Source organism: Stylophora pistillata, chromosome 4 (genome assembly GCF_964205215.1).
Source record: "Stylophora pistillata chromosome 4, jaStyPist1.2, whole genome shotgun sequence".
NCBI lineage: Eukaryota > Metazoa > Cnidaria > Anthozoa > Scleractinia > Pocilloporidae > Stylophora > Stylophora pistillata.
This window is the reverse complement of record NC_142522.1, coordinates 35047526-35067222: the sequence shown is the minus strand read 5'-3', so window position 1 is coordinate 35067222 and position 19697 is coordinate 35047526. Positions and strand designations below refer to the sequence as shown.

The window sequence follows — 19697 nt, the reverse complement described above, 5'->3', positions numbered from 1 at the left end:
ATCCTCTTGCAATTCAAAGCCAAAACATACGACAAAATGTTTGGGCAAACATTAGCTGTTCCAAGATGCGTCTCGTTTTTCTTGGTCAAATTTTAGCTTTGAACATTTTCCTTTCCTTGTTGAGTTAGTTCTGTCGAAGAAAATATGGAATGAAGGACAGGATCTGGAGTAGAGACCCCCTCCCTTAATCATTCCTTTCTTAGGTATCACATTTTGATTTCAGAGGGAAAGGATCTCTATTATTTACTCATTATTTACTTGTTGATACGATTTTTCTTTATCTTGCAGGCTGTTTTGGAGCCGCTCGATGAAATAGCCTCGTTAATAGCAGCTGTTGTTCACGATGTAGACCATCCGGGATATACCAACTCATTCCTTTGTAATGCGGGAAATGAGCTCGCCATCCTCTACAACGACATCGCCGTACTGGAGAGTCATCATGCTGCGTTGGCGTTCAAACTTACAGCGAAATATGAGAGGTCAAACATCTTCAAGGGACTTGACATGTAAGTTGAAATCCTAGTAGAGCGCTTTTCAGTTGACCATTGTAAGGCCAAAAGCGAAGTAACGACAACAGCCAATCAAAAGAAAGGAGAATACCCTTTAATAGCTAATGAGAACTCAAAGTAAAAACAATCAAACCGCGTAAAGCGCGGAAAAACGCGAGCGACCAAGTGGTGCTGGGTTTTAGTTTCGATCTGAATGGTTGAGAGAGAAGCGAAGCTTCGAGGGCAAATATGCTAGTTTTAAGATCAAATTTCCTAGTTTTAAGATCAAATTGTCTTTATTAGATACAATAATATATGAAGTTCATATATTCGAACTGCGGTATTAGATACGAATGATGCACGATCCTCGCAGTAGGGAGCGCTATTTATGCAGTAGCGAAAAGCAGACCTGAAAAAAATAAGGCCTGTACGGGATTCGAACCACGGACCTCTGCGATACTGTCTTTATTGTTCACCACTGAATTTTGTTCCGCGCGCCGGTTGAAAAACAGTCAAAATAATAATAATAATGATAATAATGATAATGATGATAATGATGATAATGATGATAATGATGATAATAATAATAATAATATAGATCGATTTCTATAGCTCATTTCCATGTAAAATGCTCTAATGCGCTTTACAACACTGTGCGGGGGACTTAAAAACCCACTTAATGCGGGGGACTTAAAAACCCACTAAATGCAGATCAATCAAATATTTATTCATGCGTACAGCCTGTCACAAATGTCAATAATTCGCAACCGGCTAAATAATACGTTATACCTGTCAGAATTGAAGAGTCACTTTTTCCGATCTGCCTGACTTCGTGGCCGTCAAACCGTTCAAAAGTACTATCCATCCGGGTATTTTCCGCGGACGGGTACTATGGAATGATAGTGTCTCTTTACGGATTAACACACTTGCGTCGCGTGATCAATTTAAACCAATAAGAATCGGAGAAAATTTAGTGGTGAACTATGATCTGTGATAGAGTAAAGTGGAAACCCCTACAGAAGGCTGTTCAATTGTAAACAAGAAACAGGAGCCTGTCTTGTTCTTAAATTTTGAAGTACTAGATTTTTACTGAAACAAATAACCACTATCAACTATCAAGCGGTAAGAATCTTGAACTCGAAATCTTATCTTTAAATTTTGGTGCCGCTGCGTTTTATGCACCAGTCGCGGAACTATCGTGGATTAGTGCAATAATTTATTTTAGTATAATTGTTCAGGTGATTGTAGAGATGCGCGCTGTGATTGGTCGAAGATGACCTCGTATCTCGTCGTAATCACGCGAGTGGATTATAGCAGGAGTGCCAAATTTCAAAATAGCTGCTTCTCGTTTTGTCATTGTTTTCCAGGAAGATATAAACGCAATAGAAGAAAATTCAATCGCGAAGACGTGTTTGGCGGAACACTTTTCAGTACGAGTAATCAACAGAACTGTAACAAAATATGCAAAGGCTTTATTAATTTACAGATTGAGATAGAATAAATATATGAAAATCATATATTTTGAACTGCGGTATTTGATACGTATGATGCACGATCCTCGCAGTAGATAGCGCTATTTAAGCAATAGCGAAAATCAGACCTGAAAAAAATCAGGCCTGTACTGGACTCGAACCACTGACCTCTGCGATACTAGTGCAAAATATGTGATTTTCATATATTTATTCTATCTCATTTATCACTTTCACGGGTTCATTACGAATCAACTTAACGGCCTGCTCTCAGTTGGCTTGTTAGCTCAATTGGTAGAGCGCTGCACTAGTATCGCAGAGGTCAGTGGTTCGAGTCCCGTACAGGCCTGATTTTTTTCAGGTCTGATTTTCGCTATTGCTTAAATAGCGCTATCTACTGCGAGGATCGTGCATCATACGTATCAAATACCACAGTTCAAAATATATGATTTTCATATATTTATTCTATCTCATTTATCACTTTCACGGGTTCATTACGAATCAACTTAACGGCCTGCTCTCACTTGGCTTGTTAGCTCAATTGGTAGAGCGCTGCACTAGTATCGCAGAGGTCAAGTGGTTCGAGTCCCGTACAGGCCTGATTTTTTTCAGGTCTGATTTTCGCTATTGCTTAAATAGCGCTATCTACTGCGAGGATCGTGCATCATACGTAATTTACAGAATGTACGACAGAATTCGAAAGCACCTGAGCAATTGTACTAACAACAGACACAGTAATATACACGTGTGTCTATTTGTCTTCATTGAGGAAACAGCTGGGGGTGTAGTGACCTACTACATGCCACTGTAGACCTTGGGTCACCTTGCTGTCTTCCTGGCCGGCACTGCTGGTCACTCTTGCATACAGACATTTGTTAACTACACGAAGAATTTTACTATGAAATGTCTTTCACCAGGGATGAGTTCCGGACGATTCGCCAAGCGATCATCGACATGGTAATGGCGACAGAGATGACGAGACATTTTGAGCATCTGTCGAAGTTCGTAAACTCTATAAATAAACGGCGCTCTTCCAGTATGGATGAGGTGCACTCGGTGGTAAGTCGATCTTTCATTGTATCTTCCTTGGTTAGGTAGCTGCATAGTAGCATTGGTTCATCGGCGCGTCGGTGCAAAGTGGTAGTAGTGCATTTGGTGCTTGGTCACATTATGGAATGTGAATTACTGATCACGCGTGCAGCTTACATTTTAGCGGTCGCACACAAGTAGTCAACGGCTCATTTCTTCGCGTTTTTCGATCGGGCGTGCTTAAACTTGTGCGAAAGTAATTATAGCGGTCATCCAGAGCAAAGCAAATATCTTAGAAGCCAATGAGAACTCAAATCGAAAACAAGCATTCGGTTTGGAGAGCGGGGAACGCCAGTCCCCAAGTCCCGATGAGGTTTGGTTGCTTTTGATTGGATGAGTGGGTGTCGTAAATCTTCTTGACCAATCACAGAGTCGTGCAAAGCGAAAATAACACAATTTAGGTTCACTTTTCTCTCTTAGTTTCGACCACTATTTTTTACGCGCTTTGTTTACTTGTGCTCGGTAGATTGAAAATGTCACTTTTAGCGAAACTGGCTGTAGAATATACACTGGAACTGAAAGGATTGTAAATGTTACTCTATGTTTATTTTAACAGCACAGCGGGCGTGGCACTCCGGATTCTCAAGCATCAACCGCGGTAGCACTGAACACTCCAGAAAACCGTACACTGATTAAAAGAATGCTAATTAAGTGTGCCGATATCGCCAACCCGGCTCGACCACGGTACCTGTGTAAGGAGTGGGCATACAGAATAGCACAGGAGTACTTTTCACAGGTACGCACATGACGATTTGTGCGAATACAATTAGTACCGCTAGATTTGCAGTTGAAGGAGAAAATTAATTAAGTCATTTTGAGTGCAGTAAAAAACCCTTCAGATGCAATTTTAATCTTGAAAAAGAGGGCATTTCGACTGGCAATCGTAAACCAGAACTAGAGTAATCACAGCAGCCGATTAGAACAGAGTAATTTCGTAACTCATAATGGCCTGCGGTGTAGGCGTTTTATTAGGGCGAGTTAGCGTTTAGAAGCTCGTGATCGTTGATTCAACCGGTCATGTTTGAGTTGAAGATGGAGGTATAAATTTCTTTCTCTCCCCAACCTTCCGCTGCCATTAAATTAAAAGATGGCGGCTATAATTTTCGCTAAGAAAATACTGAGCACTCGCTCGCCAAAATTACGCCTACTCCGCAGGCTAAACTCATAGACGAGCAAACTGGCTGGAGTTTATTCCTGTACAATTTTTTTTTTCTCTACAGACGGACGAGGAAAAGAGGCGTGGTTTACCGGTTGTGATGCCTGTGTTTGATAAGCAAACATGTAACGTACCGAGATCACAGGTCGGTACAACTTGAATTCACCGTAGCTTGATATTGATGTCGCGCGGCCTTGGACGAGGGAAAGGTGGTAGCCTGGTGCTGGCCACCGCTCTTTGAACCCTGAATATAAGGGCTTAGGTCGGGGTCATCGCGTTGTGTTCGTGTTCAGCGGGGGCAGCATTGGTCAATCTTTGAATGACAAATATCTCTTCCAGAAGGAGTGAACATACTTTTAAAGGCTATTTGTAGTCATTCTTAAACTTCAAACACGACGAGTACATATTAGATCGGAAATAGTGCTGTTCTTGTGAACGCGATTGCCCGAATTGGTACACGTAGCTCAAATTAAGCGCAAATCGTCGCGTCGAATTCCTGTTCTTCAAGACGAACTCTAGTCAGGCCTTAGTATGAAATGTTCGCCTAAGGATTAAGAATTCATTTCCCTGTCAACCGCCAGTTTTTGCACACCCGTCACTTTGCTCGCTCATGTGTAAGATTAAGTGTAAGATTAACAGTTACCAACTGAGCTAACCGCCTCCCGGTTAGCTCAATTGGTAGAGCGCCGGACTGTTGTGCGGGAGGTCGTGAGTTCAAATCCGGCCGGACCTGCACTCAGGGTCTTTAATTAACTGAGAAGAAAGTGCTACCTTCGTAATAATATCTGCAAATGGTTAGACTTTCAAGTCTTCTCGGATAGGGACGAGAAATGGAAGTCCCGTCTCCAGCAGGGTTGGGGTAGGAGACGTTAATTTCCCACACACGAGATTACTGTGTGATGGATGTCCTCCCCGGGGTGGGATGGGTGGGTATAAAAGGGGTTAGGTGTCAATTGGAATGAAAGTCCTGTTCCTTTCTCCTGCCATTCCTGTGGCGAATGAATTAAACCTAAACTTAAACTTAAAGTTAAGTATATTGATATTGATATACTTAATTTCTCTTCACCAAATCTTGTTTTTATCGTTATTTCTTATCTTTTCTAGGTTTGGTTCATAGATTACTTTGTTAGTGACCTTTACGACGCATGGGATGGTATGTCTTTATTCGTAGATCTGTCCGTTAATTTGTCTGCTTTAAATAAAGACAACTTAATCGGTGGCTTAGTCAGAAACAGGTCGTCAAATGTTTTGTCTGATTGAATTTTTATTTTACAGCTTTCGCATTTGTACCCGAGACCATCAGACATCTGACAGATAATCACGAATACTGGAAAAAAGCAGCGGAGGAGTGGGTAAGCGACAATGTTTGTAAGTACCAGGGCACCTTTATTTCTCACTTTAAATGTCCCCCCCTCCCCTTCCCCCTCCCCCTCCTCCTTGCACCAAGTTCATGTACAGAGTTGGTATTTCGTCGTGAATTGGGATGGAAAACAATTTTGGACATATGTTGGATGGATCATTGAAAAATCTTCACCAAAAGTAATGAAACCGGCGAGCAGAACGAAGAGCAACATCTCAAATTATTAATACTGATCCAAAGCTGAGACAGAAAATACATTGTGGGAAACGATAGCCAGAAAGCGGCTACTGTTTTTTGTTTTGTTTTGTTTTGTTTTGTTTTTTTTTTTGAGCCAATCAAAAAGCACAGTAAAGCAAAACGAAGGCAATCGTGGCCTACTTTCGACCCTCCATGTCCCTGTAGCTTTAAATTTGTATTTCTCTTTTAATTATGAATAAGTCCAGTAATGGTAGATCTGTGGTAGGAAGCCAGGTCTTCACCCTTTAGCTCTTAAGAGTCAGCAGTCCAAGAATAAAGGAAATGATCACAAACTAAGGAAGCCCTTGATTGTGAAACAAAGTCTCCTTGTCAGCACCCTAGGATTGCAAAGAGATCAGTTTGGAGAATATGCTTACTGATATTAGAATGTAATGGGCTTAAGAACGAGACATTGAGGACCGAGGGGTCTGGGTTCGAGCGTTTGCGATTACTCCCACAACTCCCCTCTCCATGCAGGAGTGTGAGTGGTACAGGCAAGCTGTCATGAAAATTCTGGAGGGAAGGGAAGGGGAAAAACTGCCATGGCCCTTCTTCATAGGAATTGCAGTCTTGCTGTTCTCTCCCTGCTAGGGATCCCGGGATACTTTGCAGTAGGTTACTGGCCTCTTTGAGCTAGCAAAGACTTCACCTCGTCATCTCAATAACTCAAGTTTATCTGATTCAGTTTGCTATCTTCTCTTTTTCTTTTTCATCTCTTCTTCTTCAGCCAGTGGGATAAACCATGGCGTTAACTGCTAGTAAACTGCTCTGTCACGTAAACGCTTTGTCGTGGTTTGGGTCCCGCCTGATCTCTTCTCGTCCTTAATAATTCTTCAAGCATAGACACTTCACAGTAGAATCATTTAAACAGCAGTCGAGTGGGTCCAAAGGCGTTTGGACCTTTTTGTGCCTGCGCGGGATTTCATTCCTAATCTGATTATAGTCCCTTTGTTGATTCCCAGGATGCTAATCGCACAACTGCAGCCACTTCCGGTAACTCGACTTCCGGCACCGCCACGAAAAACCCCACGTCTACGTCTTCGTCCGAACCTCCTTCTTCGTCCAGCACGTCTCTAACTTCATCATAGTTTGCTGTCACGGTAGTTGTCGTTAGCCTCTTGTGTTGCCTCTTGTTTTGTATTGTTGTTGTCCATATTGTACACATGTTTCGTGCAGTGAAACGCGTTTCGTTGGCACTTTATGCAGTATTATAACACCTCCCTGCAGCATAGGATGACTTGAAGCCACTTTGTCTGGTGTGTCCCCTTACTAGAGTCCGCCTCTGACACGTGACGGTAACGCAAAGTAGTCTGTCGCAAACGTTTTCAGGTTTTGTGGAATTTTGTATCTCACTCCGGATTTGCGCATTTCCTCGTCGTTTTCGTCTGAAATTTTTGTTGAAGAACAATTTATGCAAAGAGCGTAGGATGTTACCTAGATTTCTCTAGTAGTCCAATAATGTTTCCTCTGCATACTCTAGTGTTGGCTGTGAAAGCTTTTCTGTCTAAAGCTAGTTTAAGTAAGCCACAATCTTGGCGTCTTACAAAACTATTTAATTACGAGAGAGAGACAGAGTACGTTCTACATATATAAGTAAAACAAAAACAAAAAGAAAAAAGGAAACAAATTGTATATAGTGTTTTCCCATCAAGGAAAATCTCTAGAAAATTATAAAGTATTATATTTATTTCCGTTGACCTACCTACGCACAAGCTCCCCTAATTAAAATTATTTGTTAACTTTTGGTAGATGTCATTTACGTCTCAAAGCCTGAGTTTCCAGCACAGGCTTTTAAAGAAATATCGAGATAAGAATTAATTAAATGATTGCTCGCCAGCTCCCAGTACGGTACGTTTTTCATAAGCCACGAGGAGCAGGCTTCGATCATCCTCTTCTTTCCAAGAACCTCGATGTTATGGAACTTGTAACGTTTTTACTCAGTTTGGTTAACTCTCCATTTTGTTGGCTGGGAATTAATGTGTCGCATGAGCTTTGAAATCCTGATCTTTCGAAGGTGATGGAAAGTGATGCAAATTCGAACGATATGAACTGTCAAATTATGTTGAGAATGTCTATCGTTTACGTTAGCTTCATAACACGCAGTTCTTGAAGAGAAGGGGGCAAGCAAAGAGATCTGTTCCCAGAAGCTTGCTACTTCCACGCTAATACGTCATCATATGAATAGCGAGTGAGTGAAGCTGGAATCTAGCAGTTAAGGAATTAAGGACTGATTTACCTGAGCCTGCGTGTAATGTGGTGATGAAAGCCCACGTGACTTCGAATACATGTTGTCTGTTTGGACCAAAGAGATCAGATATTCTTGGCGTAAAATGTAACTTTTTTATAAAATTTTGAGAAGTTCATCGTGTTTCTTATCTATTTGGGAACCCATTGTCTAGCCATTGCTTTTCAATCACCGTATGTCACAGATTTCTCTCATCTTGGTTTCCCTGCTTTTACATCCTATGTCACGTGTCTAGTGCGTGAAGATTTGCCAGAATCAGTCTTTTATTCCCTGACTCAGTAGAAAGTTGAATAATATTGGAACGTAATGCTAAATTAAATGAAACTTCATCCTTTTACTTAAGCTTGGTGATGGTCAAAACGGAGCATTTAGTTCGCTTTTCGTGCTTGAAAACGTAGCAAATGTACTCAAGCTTAAAATGAGAAAATTCCTTCACAAATATGGTCGTTTTTATGGCAAAGGGTATTAACACCAAGTCATTTTTATCTTGTCCATTTTGTCATTGCTGTGTTGTGTTTATACATTAAAAAAATTATTCCTAATTTATTCCTGCTGCCAATGTGTTTTATAGTCAGGCTTTTGGTGAAACGTCTTATGGTACAAAATGTCTTTTTTTAGGAGGTGGAGCATCCCAATTACCAATTAACTTCTGTTATGTATCGATACAGTTTTCCAAATAATTGATTTCCAGGTTCAATCTCGAAAAAAAACCAGTGACACGAAATGAAAGCCACTCTCGTGGGAAATAGATTTTATGACGGTAAACTGAGTCACCAAGCAGGTGGTCTACATTGCAATGTCAATGTGGGGGGGTCGGCTTGTCTATTTTGACTTCCATTAGTCTGCAAGATAGAAGAGTTTATTGCTGTGGAAAGATGTTCACTTGTGACCGATTTTCTACTTTTTTTTCTTTTGTGGACAACACTCGCCCATTGGATGCATTCGTGTGATGGACTCGTCACTTTCTTCCGTTGGGGTAGACTACGGGACGAACCAAAGAAAGTTTCCTTGTTAGTTGATCGTGTTACCGGGAGGGCGGGTTTTGTCACGCAACACGCGAGACCTCTTGAGTTTCATCTGAACATCTCACAGCAATGAAATTATATTGTGTGATCCATGACTGTTTTCACCAAGAGCCTTGTAGAAAATGTTAGTCGAGCAAGACCATTTTAATTTGTAAAGCTTCCTGTACACACTTATTGAATTTCTAGCTAGCTCAGTTGTACAGTTTTGATCAAATCATTTTAATGGGTCAACGTTGCGTTGTCCTGTGTCATTATGTATAAAAAGTATAATTTTCATAATACAACGATGATAATGATAATATAAGTTGATTGCTTGGAGAGATCCAGGATATTGAAGTTATTATATCATGTACAAATTGTTTGATAAATCTTGAGTAGCCCGTTGGATTTCTATGTAGATGTTCTGTGTGGACGTCAATTATGTTGTTCTTTCCTAGATTGTGTTGTGTACAGTTGCTTTAGTTCTGAATCTCTAAAAGTGGACATTATAGAATAGATATGATTAAAATAAGTTATTGGATCGTCTGACTTGTGAAAGATTTGCTGTGAATGCATTTGCTTGTAAGTCCAATTTATAGTTTCTGTTTTGTTGCCAAGCCTTTCGATTGGAGTGAGGCTGAAAGTGACCTTGTTAAAAGAGAATTATTGTCCTAACTACTTGTCTTTCGACTCTTTCATGTATCTTAAACCCTGTAACACCCATGAGTGACCAAGACAGAATTTCTCCTCACAATATCAATACAATATCAAGCAGACAAGTGAGGAGAATACGAAAAAAGAGAATCAGGGGACAATCAGTCGATGTAATACCAAATTCTCCAAACTAACCTCATAAGAATTGTATGGCAGACAGTAAGGAGAATTACTAATGAGATCTTGTGAGCGAAAGGGTTAAATTCCCATGAGTGACCAGGGCAGAATTTTTCCCTGACAATATTAATACAATTCAAAACAGACACGTGATGAGATTGAAGGAAAGTAGAAATTACGGGATCCATTGCTGATTCAATACCAAGTTCTTCTAACTAACATCATAAGAATTGTATGACAGACAGTAAGGAGAATAATAAAGTCGAAGTGGAGGTCCACAGAAACACTGGAAAAGAACGAGGCTAATATCCAGCCATCTTGACCGAATAAGCTTGGTCATTAAAGCATTTATCGTAGAAGATTTCGCTCTAATAAGAATCAAGAATTATTTATTTCTGTGTTTGTGGCACACCGAAACCAAGAGGTTCGTATAAATTTTTCTTTGTTTTGACTGCCTTCTGCCGCTTTTTGCGACTTCGTTGCCGACATCGTTCAAAAAGTTGCGAACTTTGTGAGTCCACCCCACGCACTTTTTTCCTGCGCAGGATCAATACAGGCAATCCCAGGTAGCCAATTAGAACAAAGGATTCGCTTGCCCGCACTCGCCGCCAGCCATAAATTAACATGCCTTACTCGTTTTTCAGACCCTTTTTCACGGTCCGCACACGGAACCTCCTTTTTCCACTCAGAGTTTTGGCCTGCGTGCTACATATCCTCAAAAATCTTGAAAGTCTGCAGAGTCTTAATCATCCGAATTTTAATTCAAATTGGGTTTCTCTCATTGTTTTCAAGGATTTCTTGTTGTCCAGGAAACTTCACACTCGTGTATTTTTTTGTATGTATAGAAATAAATGTTACTTTTAGATCTTGCTAAACATGGAATAAAATCTTATAAAACATAATATGAATATATCAACAAAGTTGAGATGGTAAATTGGCCACCGTTACGATTATAAAAGCTGACGTTTCGAGCGTTAGCCCTTCGTCGAAACGTCAGCTTTTGTAATCGTAACGGTGGCCAATTTACCATCTCAACTTTGTTGATATATTCATATTATTTCGTTACCCCCACCGACGCAGCCCCAAACAGTTTCTTTTGAAACTATCAGTTCTCATAAAACATATCATAAGGGAAGACAAACAACCTGTCTGTTGCTTAACTTTTATTCCAGTGTCCTCCAAGACTGCAGTTTTAATTAAAACCGGTTTCAAGTTTCAGATATCTTTCGTTAATAGCAAACAGCCTTTCAGGTGATAAACTATCCCCTACTTCAAAAGTTTCATTAAACGTCGCATCATCCCAAATTATCTCCAATTGCAGAAGCCATAGTCTTATCAAAGTTCCTTCTCCATCTAGCTGGGTAGGAATGATACCCAAATATTTAGCCAATACTCCTAAATACGCATCTTCCATTTTAAATGAGCGAATGATTTTAGACGCGTTGAGAAACTCAAGAACAACTTTTTTAGACATGATGTAGAATGGATTATTGCAGTAAACAGGATATGTCGTGTCATTGAAATCCTCGTGACTGATAAAGTACTTGTGCCTTGGATCCCGTCAGCAGGTGAATTATAAAGCAGAGTTCCTCCGTACAACATATCGGGTAAAGAAGTAGTTTGCAATCGCCAAACCATCCTGCAGACATCTAAGTACACATCATCGTCTATTTTGACCACAAACTTGGCGTTTAATGTTGAAGCAAATCTTAGCGAATCCAGAGTGTCTTGTACTAACAAAGAGTAGGATTCTGTGTAGTTCAGTCTTAGAATATCCCCATGAATCATGTTTTCACTCTCCACCACAGTTTCAACCTCCTGTTCCTCGCTATGGCCGCGGACGAAGTAATACTGAATAAGCAAGTTATTGGTAGAATTTTTAGGGTCCTTCATATTTAGCACGTTTGAGCGATGTAGTGCAACATGCGATGAAGACGGATAGCCAAGTTTGTCGAATTGCGTATCTTTGTTCAAGGTTGAAAGGAGCGCTTATTATCAATATGAGAACAAAATTTTCGGTCTCCTGAGCCAGCTGGCTGCATTCTGACGGTGAATTTATCCCTCTTTGGCCTAACTCCTTTACAGCTGACTTAAAAGAAGCAAATGGTAAAGAACTTTGCTTTGATGGCTTCACCCCCAAAGTCATCAGATACACAGGGGTGTAGCCAGGATTTTTCAAAGGGGGGGGTCACAGAGGCTATTCACCATTTACACCGCTGCTCTCCCGCGTGTATCAGCGGGCTCAGTCGTATAATCGCGGCATGAAGACCCATATTAACTAAATACAAGAGCCGTTGACGAAAATACCTCAGCCAAGATATTGTCATGGCGTTTTCGCCACCTGAATATTGTAGGTTGTTTGCTCTAAAGAAGGCCTACCAAGGGGGGGTAACGGGCACCCCAGGACCCCCCCTGGCTACGCCCTTGATACACTGTCACAAAAACGCCCAGTAGACAAAGAACAGAAAAACCAAAAAGAAGTCTGCGTAACCGAAACCTTGCCACCTTTCCCGGAAGAACCTGATGGTGTCATTAAGTCAAATTTTCAAGAACACCCCAGTTCATATTTAGGGAACAAGTTTCTTTCGTCGGTAATTTGAATAACAAGGTAATTAAATTCTTCTCGGATTTGTTCATCAACGACCTTTGTTCGGTTATTGTTTGAATTCTCCCATCACTGAAACCCCGTCACTGTGACTTATCACTCCTATGTTTGAGTTCCTTTGATGGTTATTAGAAATAGGTTTGGTTTCGACTACAGTTACGAGTAGATTTTAAACTCAACTGATTAACTAGTTTCAGACAAAGAAAAAACAAGCTAGAAAGAAGAAAGGAAAGAAAGGAAAAAAAAGAAGAAAGAAACCAAAGAAAAAAGATAATTTGTTTTTATCAACTGAGTTGATAATGTAAACGAGAGCTTAGAAACTCTTTACGGTGGCCAATTTACATTACCAACTCAGTTGATAAAACCAAATTATCTTTGTTATACATACTCCCCCAGCGACGCTGCACCACAGTTTCTTTAGAAACTTACCCCCTATGATATAAAAAAAAAAAACTAAGCCGCAAAAGAGCAGCGTCAGTAGTTTAGAAGAGTTCTTATACCCTTCAAAGTGATGGTCGCCATAGCAATTGTTGCAAATTGTCAGAAATTTCAGAATTGATGACTTCAGCTGAGTCACCTCGCTGTTTTCACATTGTTAAACCTTAGAGCCATTTGAAGAACACGAAAAAGTTCACGACTTCCAAATGGGTGATTACGTTACTAAATCGATGAAAAATGAATAATTAAAATTTCTGGTTTTTTTTGTACGTATTTTTTCTAATGAACCTATATACTTTTATAACATAACCAAAGTAAAGCGCGCGCTCTGATTGGTCAATTTAGCGTTTCCCATTTGCCCATGGGTGTACGCTGCTGACGTGAGCAAATGCAAAGACTATTTTTCCGCGCGCGCTTGTTTTTTCTGGTCGCGTAAGATTTGTTAAATAAACGGGAACTCTTTAGCTACAATGTATCAATGTTATGTTATAAAACAAATGGTAAACACCACAGCGTACACTATTGAGTTATGGATGCACTTGGGAGGTTTGCTAAGCATTCAAGAAGCTAGAGTCGCTCTCGGCTATCGCCTCGAGCGACTCTTACGCTTCTTTCGTGCTTAGCAACCTCCCACGTGCATCCATAACTCAATAGTGTACGCTGTGGTGTTTACCATTTGTTGATTAGTTCCTAGAAATCTATCATAATATGGATGGAGACAAATTTAAAAAAAGCGACTAACTTGGCTTACGTGGTTTTGAAGAAATTTCAAAACAGTGTTTTAATTTTCTCTTGTTAACCAACAATCATGTTAAAATAAACGAGAGGTTATTGGCTAATTGAAGTCCGCAGTGAGCCTCATTCCTTAATGAAAATTTATGAGCTTGTACTCGTGAGTAAGGGCATTTTTAGTTTCATGCGCTTAGAGCATCCTTTATGCTTTCATTCTCCAACCAGTCCTGTCACTTGGCGTTGCCTTGTTTGTTGTTTGACCCAGCTGTTCCACCTCTGGTGAACTCTCAAGGGAACTTGACAAAATTCTGAGTGTTGCAAAGATAGGGTTAGGGGTGGGGGGGGAAGGGGTAATGGACTAACAACAACAAGGAAGTAGAAATGCTCTTGGTCGTTGATAAGCATTTGCAGTTTAGGCATGAGAACTAGTCGAGAACGAGCATGAGAACATGAGAACGAGTAGGAGGCGTCGTGGCCGAGTGGTTAGGGTGCTGGACTTGTAATCCGGTGTCCCGGGTTAGAGTCCTCCACCCTGCCACTCACTGGATTTGTTCTCGGTTGCCCCTAGTTCAACTCCTCGGCTGCGCTCTGTAAATAGCCCACTGGGCTATTTACAGAGGCTATTTATTTACTTAAAAATCCCCACTGCCAGTGGGGATTTTTAAGCTCTTAGTTAGTCTACATTGTGGCTGAAAAGCCCCTAAGGGGGAGCTTCAATTAACGTATATCATTATTATTATTATTATTATTATTATAGTCCAGCCTTTTATCGTTGTGGGGGAAAAGAGCAGACTTGAATAAGTGCCAGAAACTGAGCCCACCAACAGCCACGAGAGTCGATCAAATATCCCGCTTAAACCCTCTCCAGGTAAACTCGTTAACATGTCTCTCTTATCCTCCCTTCCCCTAGAGTTTTAGGGGGTGAGAAGAAGAGAGTGCCTGGGAATTAGATCCCCTCTTATGGGAGGAGCTTCTATGGGCCCTAAAAATCCACAGACCACACATACATTCTGCGTAAAAACGTTTTTATTAAAATTCATTTAATATTAAACAGACTTCCTGTTAAGGGATGTATGGATGTAACATGACCCTTTCACATTTCTACTTGGCTTTAGTTCTTCTTTGCCTTGAAGTTTTCATACTTTGAGTGGCTCCGAAACCAGACAAGAAACGGTATTAGAATGGTGGGTAAAGACATCAGGCTAAAAAGACCCCAGTCAACCTATAAAGGAGGAAATATTGATTCCTGTAAGCACATTGGAGGAGCTGATTAAACCTGCATAGTGGACACACAGTTGTGCCACAAATATCAGTGTTCATAAAAACAGGAAGAGGAGGAGAGAGTTGTTTTGAGAAAGTTTGTCTGAAAAAGGGTAAAAGTACATGCAACAACCTTGCAAGGTAATGAAGTCAGATCTGAGAAAACCTCACTGTTAAGAGATGGCATTACAAGTTTGATGAATTTATTTATTTGACTTAGCAAAATTCACTGATTACCAGATACCCAAATCACCTTTCAAGATTGTTGCATGCACCTTTTTCCTTTTTTTCTGACAACCTTTCTAAAAACAGCTGTAGACACAATTTGTTGAAGTTACTTTTGTTTAAATGAATTATTTCTCCTGGAGCTTGCAAGAAAAAGAATAAAACAAATGGATGGATGAACAAATTAACAAACATACAGGTACAGGAAAGGTTTAGAAAATAATCTATAGGCCAACTGGAAAAAGAAAACTTTCAACAAAACAGGAAAAAGGCCAGATGTATGTTAAGTTACCAATCCAAAGAAAGAACAGATTAAATCCTTATGGGTAAAATAAAAAGTACCAGTAAATTACTTTTTTTTTTTTTTTTTCATCTGTGGCCTGTTCCAGAAGCCTTTGCATTGAGGAACACAGGTATCATCACTTTGCATGTTTAGGTGCTACAGATCTTATTTTCTATCTGCAGTTTTACTACAAAAATACTTAATCTAAATAAAAGCTAAATGGTGAGATGGAAACTCCTGCCCTCATTTCCCATTAATACACAGTGTGAAAGACTGCCAAACTTACTAAATGTGGAGAATGTTTACGATCATATTCATTTTGAGGCATAATTCCTCCTTCTCCTGGGCTTGTAGAAAAAGCAATCTACCAGGAAAAGAACATATCAAAATCTCAATTAATACAAATTTAAATAAGTATCTTTCAATGTTTCCTTTGACCTTACATCAGGAATTTGGTTTCAAAATGATGGTAATTCTTGCTTTGATATTCTCATAAAAATCATTTTTAGTTATTTTCCATGCCTTTCTGTGAACCTCACTCAGATTTCATGAAATTTTCTGGCTTTTACGTCGTTTATTATAATTCATTGACCTTCCAAGGTATTCCAAGACTTTTATGAAACCTGAGGCACAACACACCCTGCAAAGCACCCAAAATGAGACAGCATACCACAAGTTTCCCTTTTGTTAAGAAATGATCTTAACCTTTAAACTCACAAGATCTGATTAATAATTCTCCCCTCCAGTTGCTACACATTTCCTTGCAAATTAGCTACAAGAATTTGGTGTTTCATACACCGAATTCAAATATGGCGTCCAGTTTGAGTTGCTATTGTTCTGGACTCACTAGCCCCTCACACATGTCACAATCCTTCTGTGTTTCCATGCGAAGACAATGCTAGTGAGTCCAGAACAATGGCAATTCAAATTGGACACCATATTTGCATTCAGTGTATTGAGATTACAACTACCTGATAAGTTTGAGTATTCTCATTAACTGATTGCAAGATAATGTATGGATATTCTAGGGAGAAGTTGCATGTGAATCACTTTTGGATGTTAAGGGGTAAATAGTCTCTAAGTTGCAACTACCAAGAGTGTGAACACATATAAACTATTCAGAGAGTTAACCTGAGAATCTGTGGCATCTTCAGAAGCTTTGTAGGTGACCTGTGCTGCGGTGAAGTTAAATATACCAGACTTTAATGGTTCCAGGATGATAGTGTGTGATACATTTGAACCACTGATGGGCCAGTTAAGGAAGACTGGTGGTTTATTCTTATTTTGATTTACAATGTTATGTCATAAACCCACTAGTCTGCAGCAGACCTGGCTGAGAACCTCTTCACTTTTGGACCCAGACTGATACAAAAATTCCCAAAATCAACTTTGGTGATTGGCTCTCTTTTCTTAGGGTCATGATCAAAAAAAGGTAAAGGTAACAACAGTAAGGTTTGAGCCTCATGACAGTCTTAACTATTCAAGTTTTTTCAGTTTTTTTTTTTTTTTTTTTGGACATGTTCACAATGATAATAATTATGATAATAACACAGTCCCTAACAAACTCATTGTAGGAAGCAGCTGGGGTTGAGAGAATGTGTTCTCTTTTCTTTCTCATCAGGCAAAAATGTCATGATCAGCACATGATATCAGTAATGAACATTTACAAAACAACAATTCATTTGCTGTAGCAGCGGGGAACACCTTTCACAAGAGCAAATACAACAAGCAACTGAATAAATATGAAGGATACGGAGCAATAGTTTTCCACTTGACTGAAAGTAATCCATGGAGAACCTTAAACTCATCCGCTGGGAAAGAATTATCTGACAAGGACACTGATGTGGCAGGCCTGAAATGTAGACAATCATGTTAAAAATATAGAACCCAGTAAATAGGAACTACAACCAGTGTCAAAATTAACTGACACATTATGTCTGAAGAGTTCTATTTACTGGGTATGTGAAGAATAACTGTCCTGTTTCTATCACACTCTAAATTATTAAGAGACCCCCCTACCCCCATTCAATGTTAACTGAAAAGAGAGGGGAGAAAAATGGTTAACTTAATGAGGGCAGGAGAGATAAAATTGAAGTAATGTTAATTGAGTTGAAAAGATCAATGTGTCAACAATTTTGTTTCTGCTTCTGGAGAAAAAACAGTGATTGGTACATTTTGTTGCTACTTTAACCCTTTCACTCAAAGGAGTGATCAATAAGTAATTTCTCCTTGAAACAGCACTACATTTTTAAGCAAAGAAGTGATGGGAGGTAGGTAAATTATCCTCTAAGGGATATTGCCTGATTTAACACCAAATTCTACCTGATCTCAGAGCAAACATGGTAAGCAATATATGGCAGACACTATATAGAAATTGATGTTCAGATCTTGGAAGTGAAAGGGTTAATGGGTGTAAGATAAAAAGTTAAGTCTATTAGCCTAGCCAGCCAAAGCTTTTTCCTGTTTCCAAGTAGCATGAAGCAACTGGAGTTGAACTCCAGTATTACTCCTCCCTGTCCATCACAAGGTTTCTCCCCAGTATTTCATCAGGTTTCCCTGGCAATTGACCAGTACCCATATCTATTATCCAAATATACGTCATAGGATACAAATAACACATGAGATAGTACAAATATCACATGATATTTGTACTCTAGAAATATCTGCAAAATTCACATACACTGAAATAACAATTTGGCGCGTAAGATAATAAATCTCTTATTAACCGTTTTGTTGTGTAGTATCGTTGAGTATTTTTACTCACTGTTTGTATTTTGACTCACCCTATGGGCTCATCAAAATATGGCACAACTCGTAAAAATACTCAGCGATACTTCAAAACAAAATGTCTAATAAGATATATATACTCCCAGGTGGAGAGAAGCAATGAGAGAGGAAAGTGTTTTGTCCAAGAACACAACACAATGAATGACCCCACCAGGTCTTGAACCCAGACTCCCGGACCCGCAGTCCAGTGTACTGACCATTAGGCCAATGTATCTCCCACACTGGGTGTATGGGTGTAAGGCTCATAATAAGTAAAAATATAGAGAAGAACCTGACTAAATTGAGGGATTGAAATGGGCTACTTTTGCAGTCAATAAAGTCCTGTAATCATAAAAGACAATTTGAAAAAAGTTCAGTGAAACTATCCCTTCATGTGGGTGATTTTTGGGCAAGTGCTCTATAGAGCTGGCACTCTGCTTACAGAAGTTGAAACTCTGAGACTATTTTAATTACCCTCTATTGTATTAACAGGTTGACAAAATAATGCTAGCTGAGTGTATCAGCACATTAATGACCTTACCCACTTCCAACATTATAGATGCTGTAGTGCACTGTCAATTCCTTTCCTTCAACAACAAATTGGTTGAGAATATTTTTGGAGATGAGAAGTCTGGCACTAGAATCACCTTCAGCGCTTAATGCACATCCTATGAAGGCTCCAACAAGGAGACACAAAAACAGCTGAAACACAAAAATTAAAAATACATCAGCCATTTGAATCCTTACACCAGTATGCACATTCCCCATACTGTTCTCTATACATTTATTTAAGATTCTGATGAGGAGAATTTGTTTAACAACCAAGAGCTTCTTTAGTTGATGATAATTTTCTTTATTCTTGTGACCTTAACGTGAGATTCGAGGGTGACAATGTAAGGAGAAACTACATGCCAGTCACTCCTTGGGGTCAAAAGCTTCAGACGTACTTTCAAGCCCTTAAAACTTATGATTAACAATTCACAACTTCTTTTGACATATTTTTAGAACGGTGAAAACTATGTGAAATCACCAGCTCAGGATCATCGCCATTACAGACGTTAAAAAAAATTATGAACAACAGTTACAACAGCTGTTTCTTTTTTTAAACTAGAGAACTATGATCAATTTTGCGTGTTTGTATCTTGCAAATATCCAATTCATAAACAAAGCTACACGTGACAAGAACTGCCTCCAAGTACTTTGACTGTAAAAATCCGAGAACTTTAACGACATCAAGCTCATATTGCTGCTCTGATCCTACTTCGAAGGTAATGTAACAAAGAGGTTACCGCGAAATGACAAAATCTGCACTTACTGGTTTCATTCTTGCTACTACACACCACTGTACTACCGTCTCGCCAAATTTCTAAGGAAGAAAAGAAAGCTACAGTATTGAGATGACGTGTTCCAAAGCGAGGCGCACGATTCGTGCATGACTCCCTGACTGTTTACCTGAGCCGCCGGTCCTGCTGTGACGTCACCTTGCCCTTCACAACGAAGACCAAACAG

The 19697-nt window shown here is 39.7% G+C and overlaps 2 protein-coding genes and 1 pseudogene across 18 annotated transcripts in view; 1 reads left to right on the top strand and 2 right to left on the bottom strand.

Moving 5' to 3' along the window:
• LOC111322879 (high affinity cAMP-specific and IBMX-insensitive 3',5'-cyclic phosphodiesterase 8B) overlaps window positions 1–7543 on the top strand; it is a 29512-nt gene extending 21969 nt beyond the window's left edge. For 8 of the 17 annotated variants that reach the window (XM_088759262.1, XM_088759259.1, XM_088759258.1 and 5 more), the window contains 7 exons: window positions 289–506; window positions 2875–3016; window positions 3603–3782; window positions 4267–4347; window positions 5307–5355; window positions 5478–5554; window positions 6762–7543. In XM_088759262.1, coding sequence (XP_088615388.1) covers window positions 289–506; window positions 2875–3016; window positions 3603–3782; window positions 4267–4347; window positions 5307–5355; window positions 5478–5554; window positions 6762–6887 — 873 coding nt within the window. In that variant the 3' untranslated portion in view covers window positions 6888–7543. Of the gene's footprint in view, window positions 1–288; window positions 507–2874; window positions 3017–3602; window positions 3783–4266; window positions 4348–5306; window positions 5356–5477; window positions 5571–6526 lie in introns of all 17 variants that reach the window. The other 9 variants (XM_088759269.1, XM_088759268.1, XM_088759267.1 and 6 more) reach the window with 3 other exon arrangements.
• Window positions 7544–11025: 3482 nt separating this feature from the next.
• Window positions 11026–12025, bottom strand: LOC111322884 (beta-1,3-galactosyltransferase 1-like; annotated as a pseudogene).
• A 2637-nt stretch (window positions 12026–14662) lies between these two features.
• On the bottom strand, window positions 14663–19641 carry LOC111322953 (translocon-associated protein subunit beta). Its single transcript, XM_022926194.2, has 6 exons — window positions 19504–19641; window positions 18730–18890; window positions 17176–17274; window positions 16554–16665; window positions 15709–15786; window positions 14663–14876 (listed from the first exon to the last, which is right to left on the bottom strand). Exons 1-6 carry the CDS (start codon window positions 19510–19512, stop codon window positions 14766–14768), a joined length of 570 nt encoding a protein of 189 aa, XP_022781929.1. The 5' UTR covers window positions 19513–19641; the 3' UTR covers window positions 14663–14765.
• Window positions 19642–19697: the final 56 nt, after the last annotated feature.

What these genes read in the sequence shown, in the direction of transcription:
- LOC111322953 (XM_022926194.2), bottom strand. An exon ending in ATCTATAATGTTGGAAGTGG is followed by an intron (nt 17,275 to 18,729) that starts GTAAGGTCATTA and finishes TCTACATTTCAG; the next exon opens with GCCTGCCACATCAGTGTCCT. An exon ending in GTAAACATTCTCCACATTTA is followed by an intron (nt 14,877 to 15,708) that starts GTAAGTTTGGCA and finishes CCTCCTTTATAG; the next exon opens with GTTGACTGGGGTCTTTTTAG.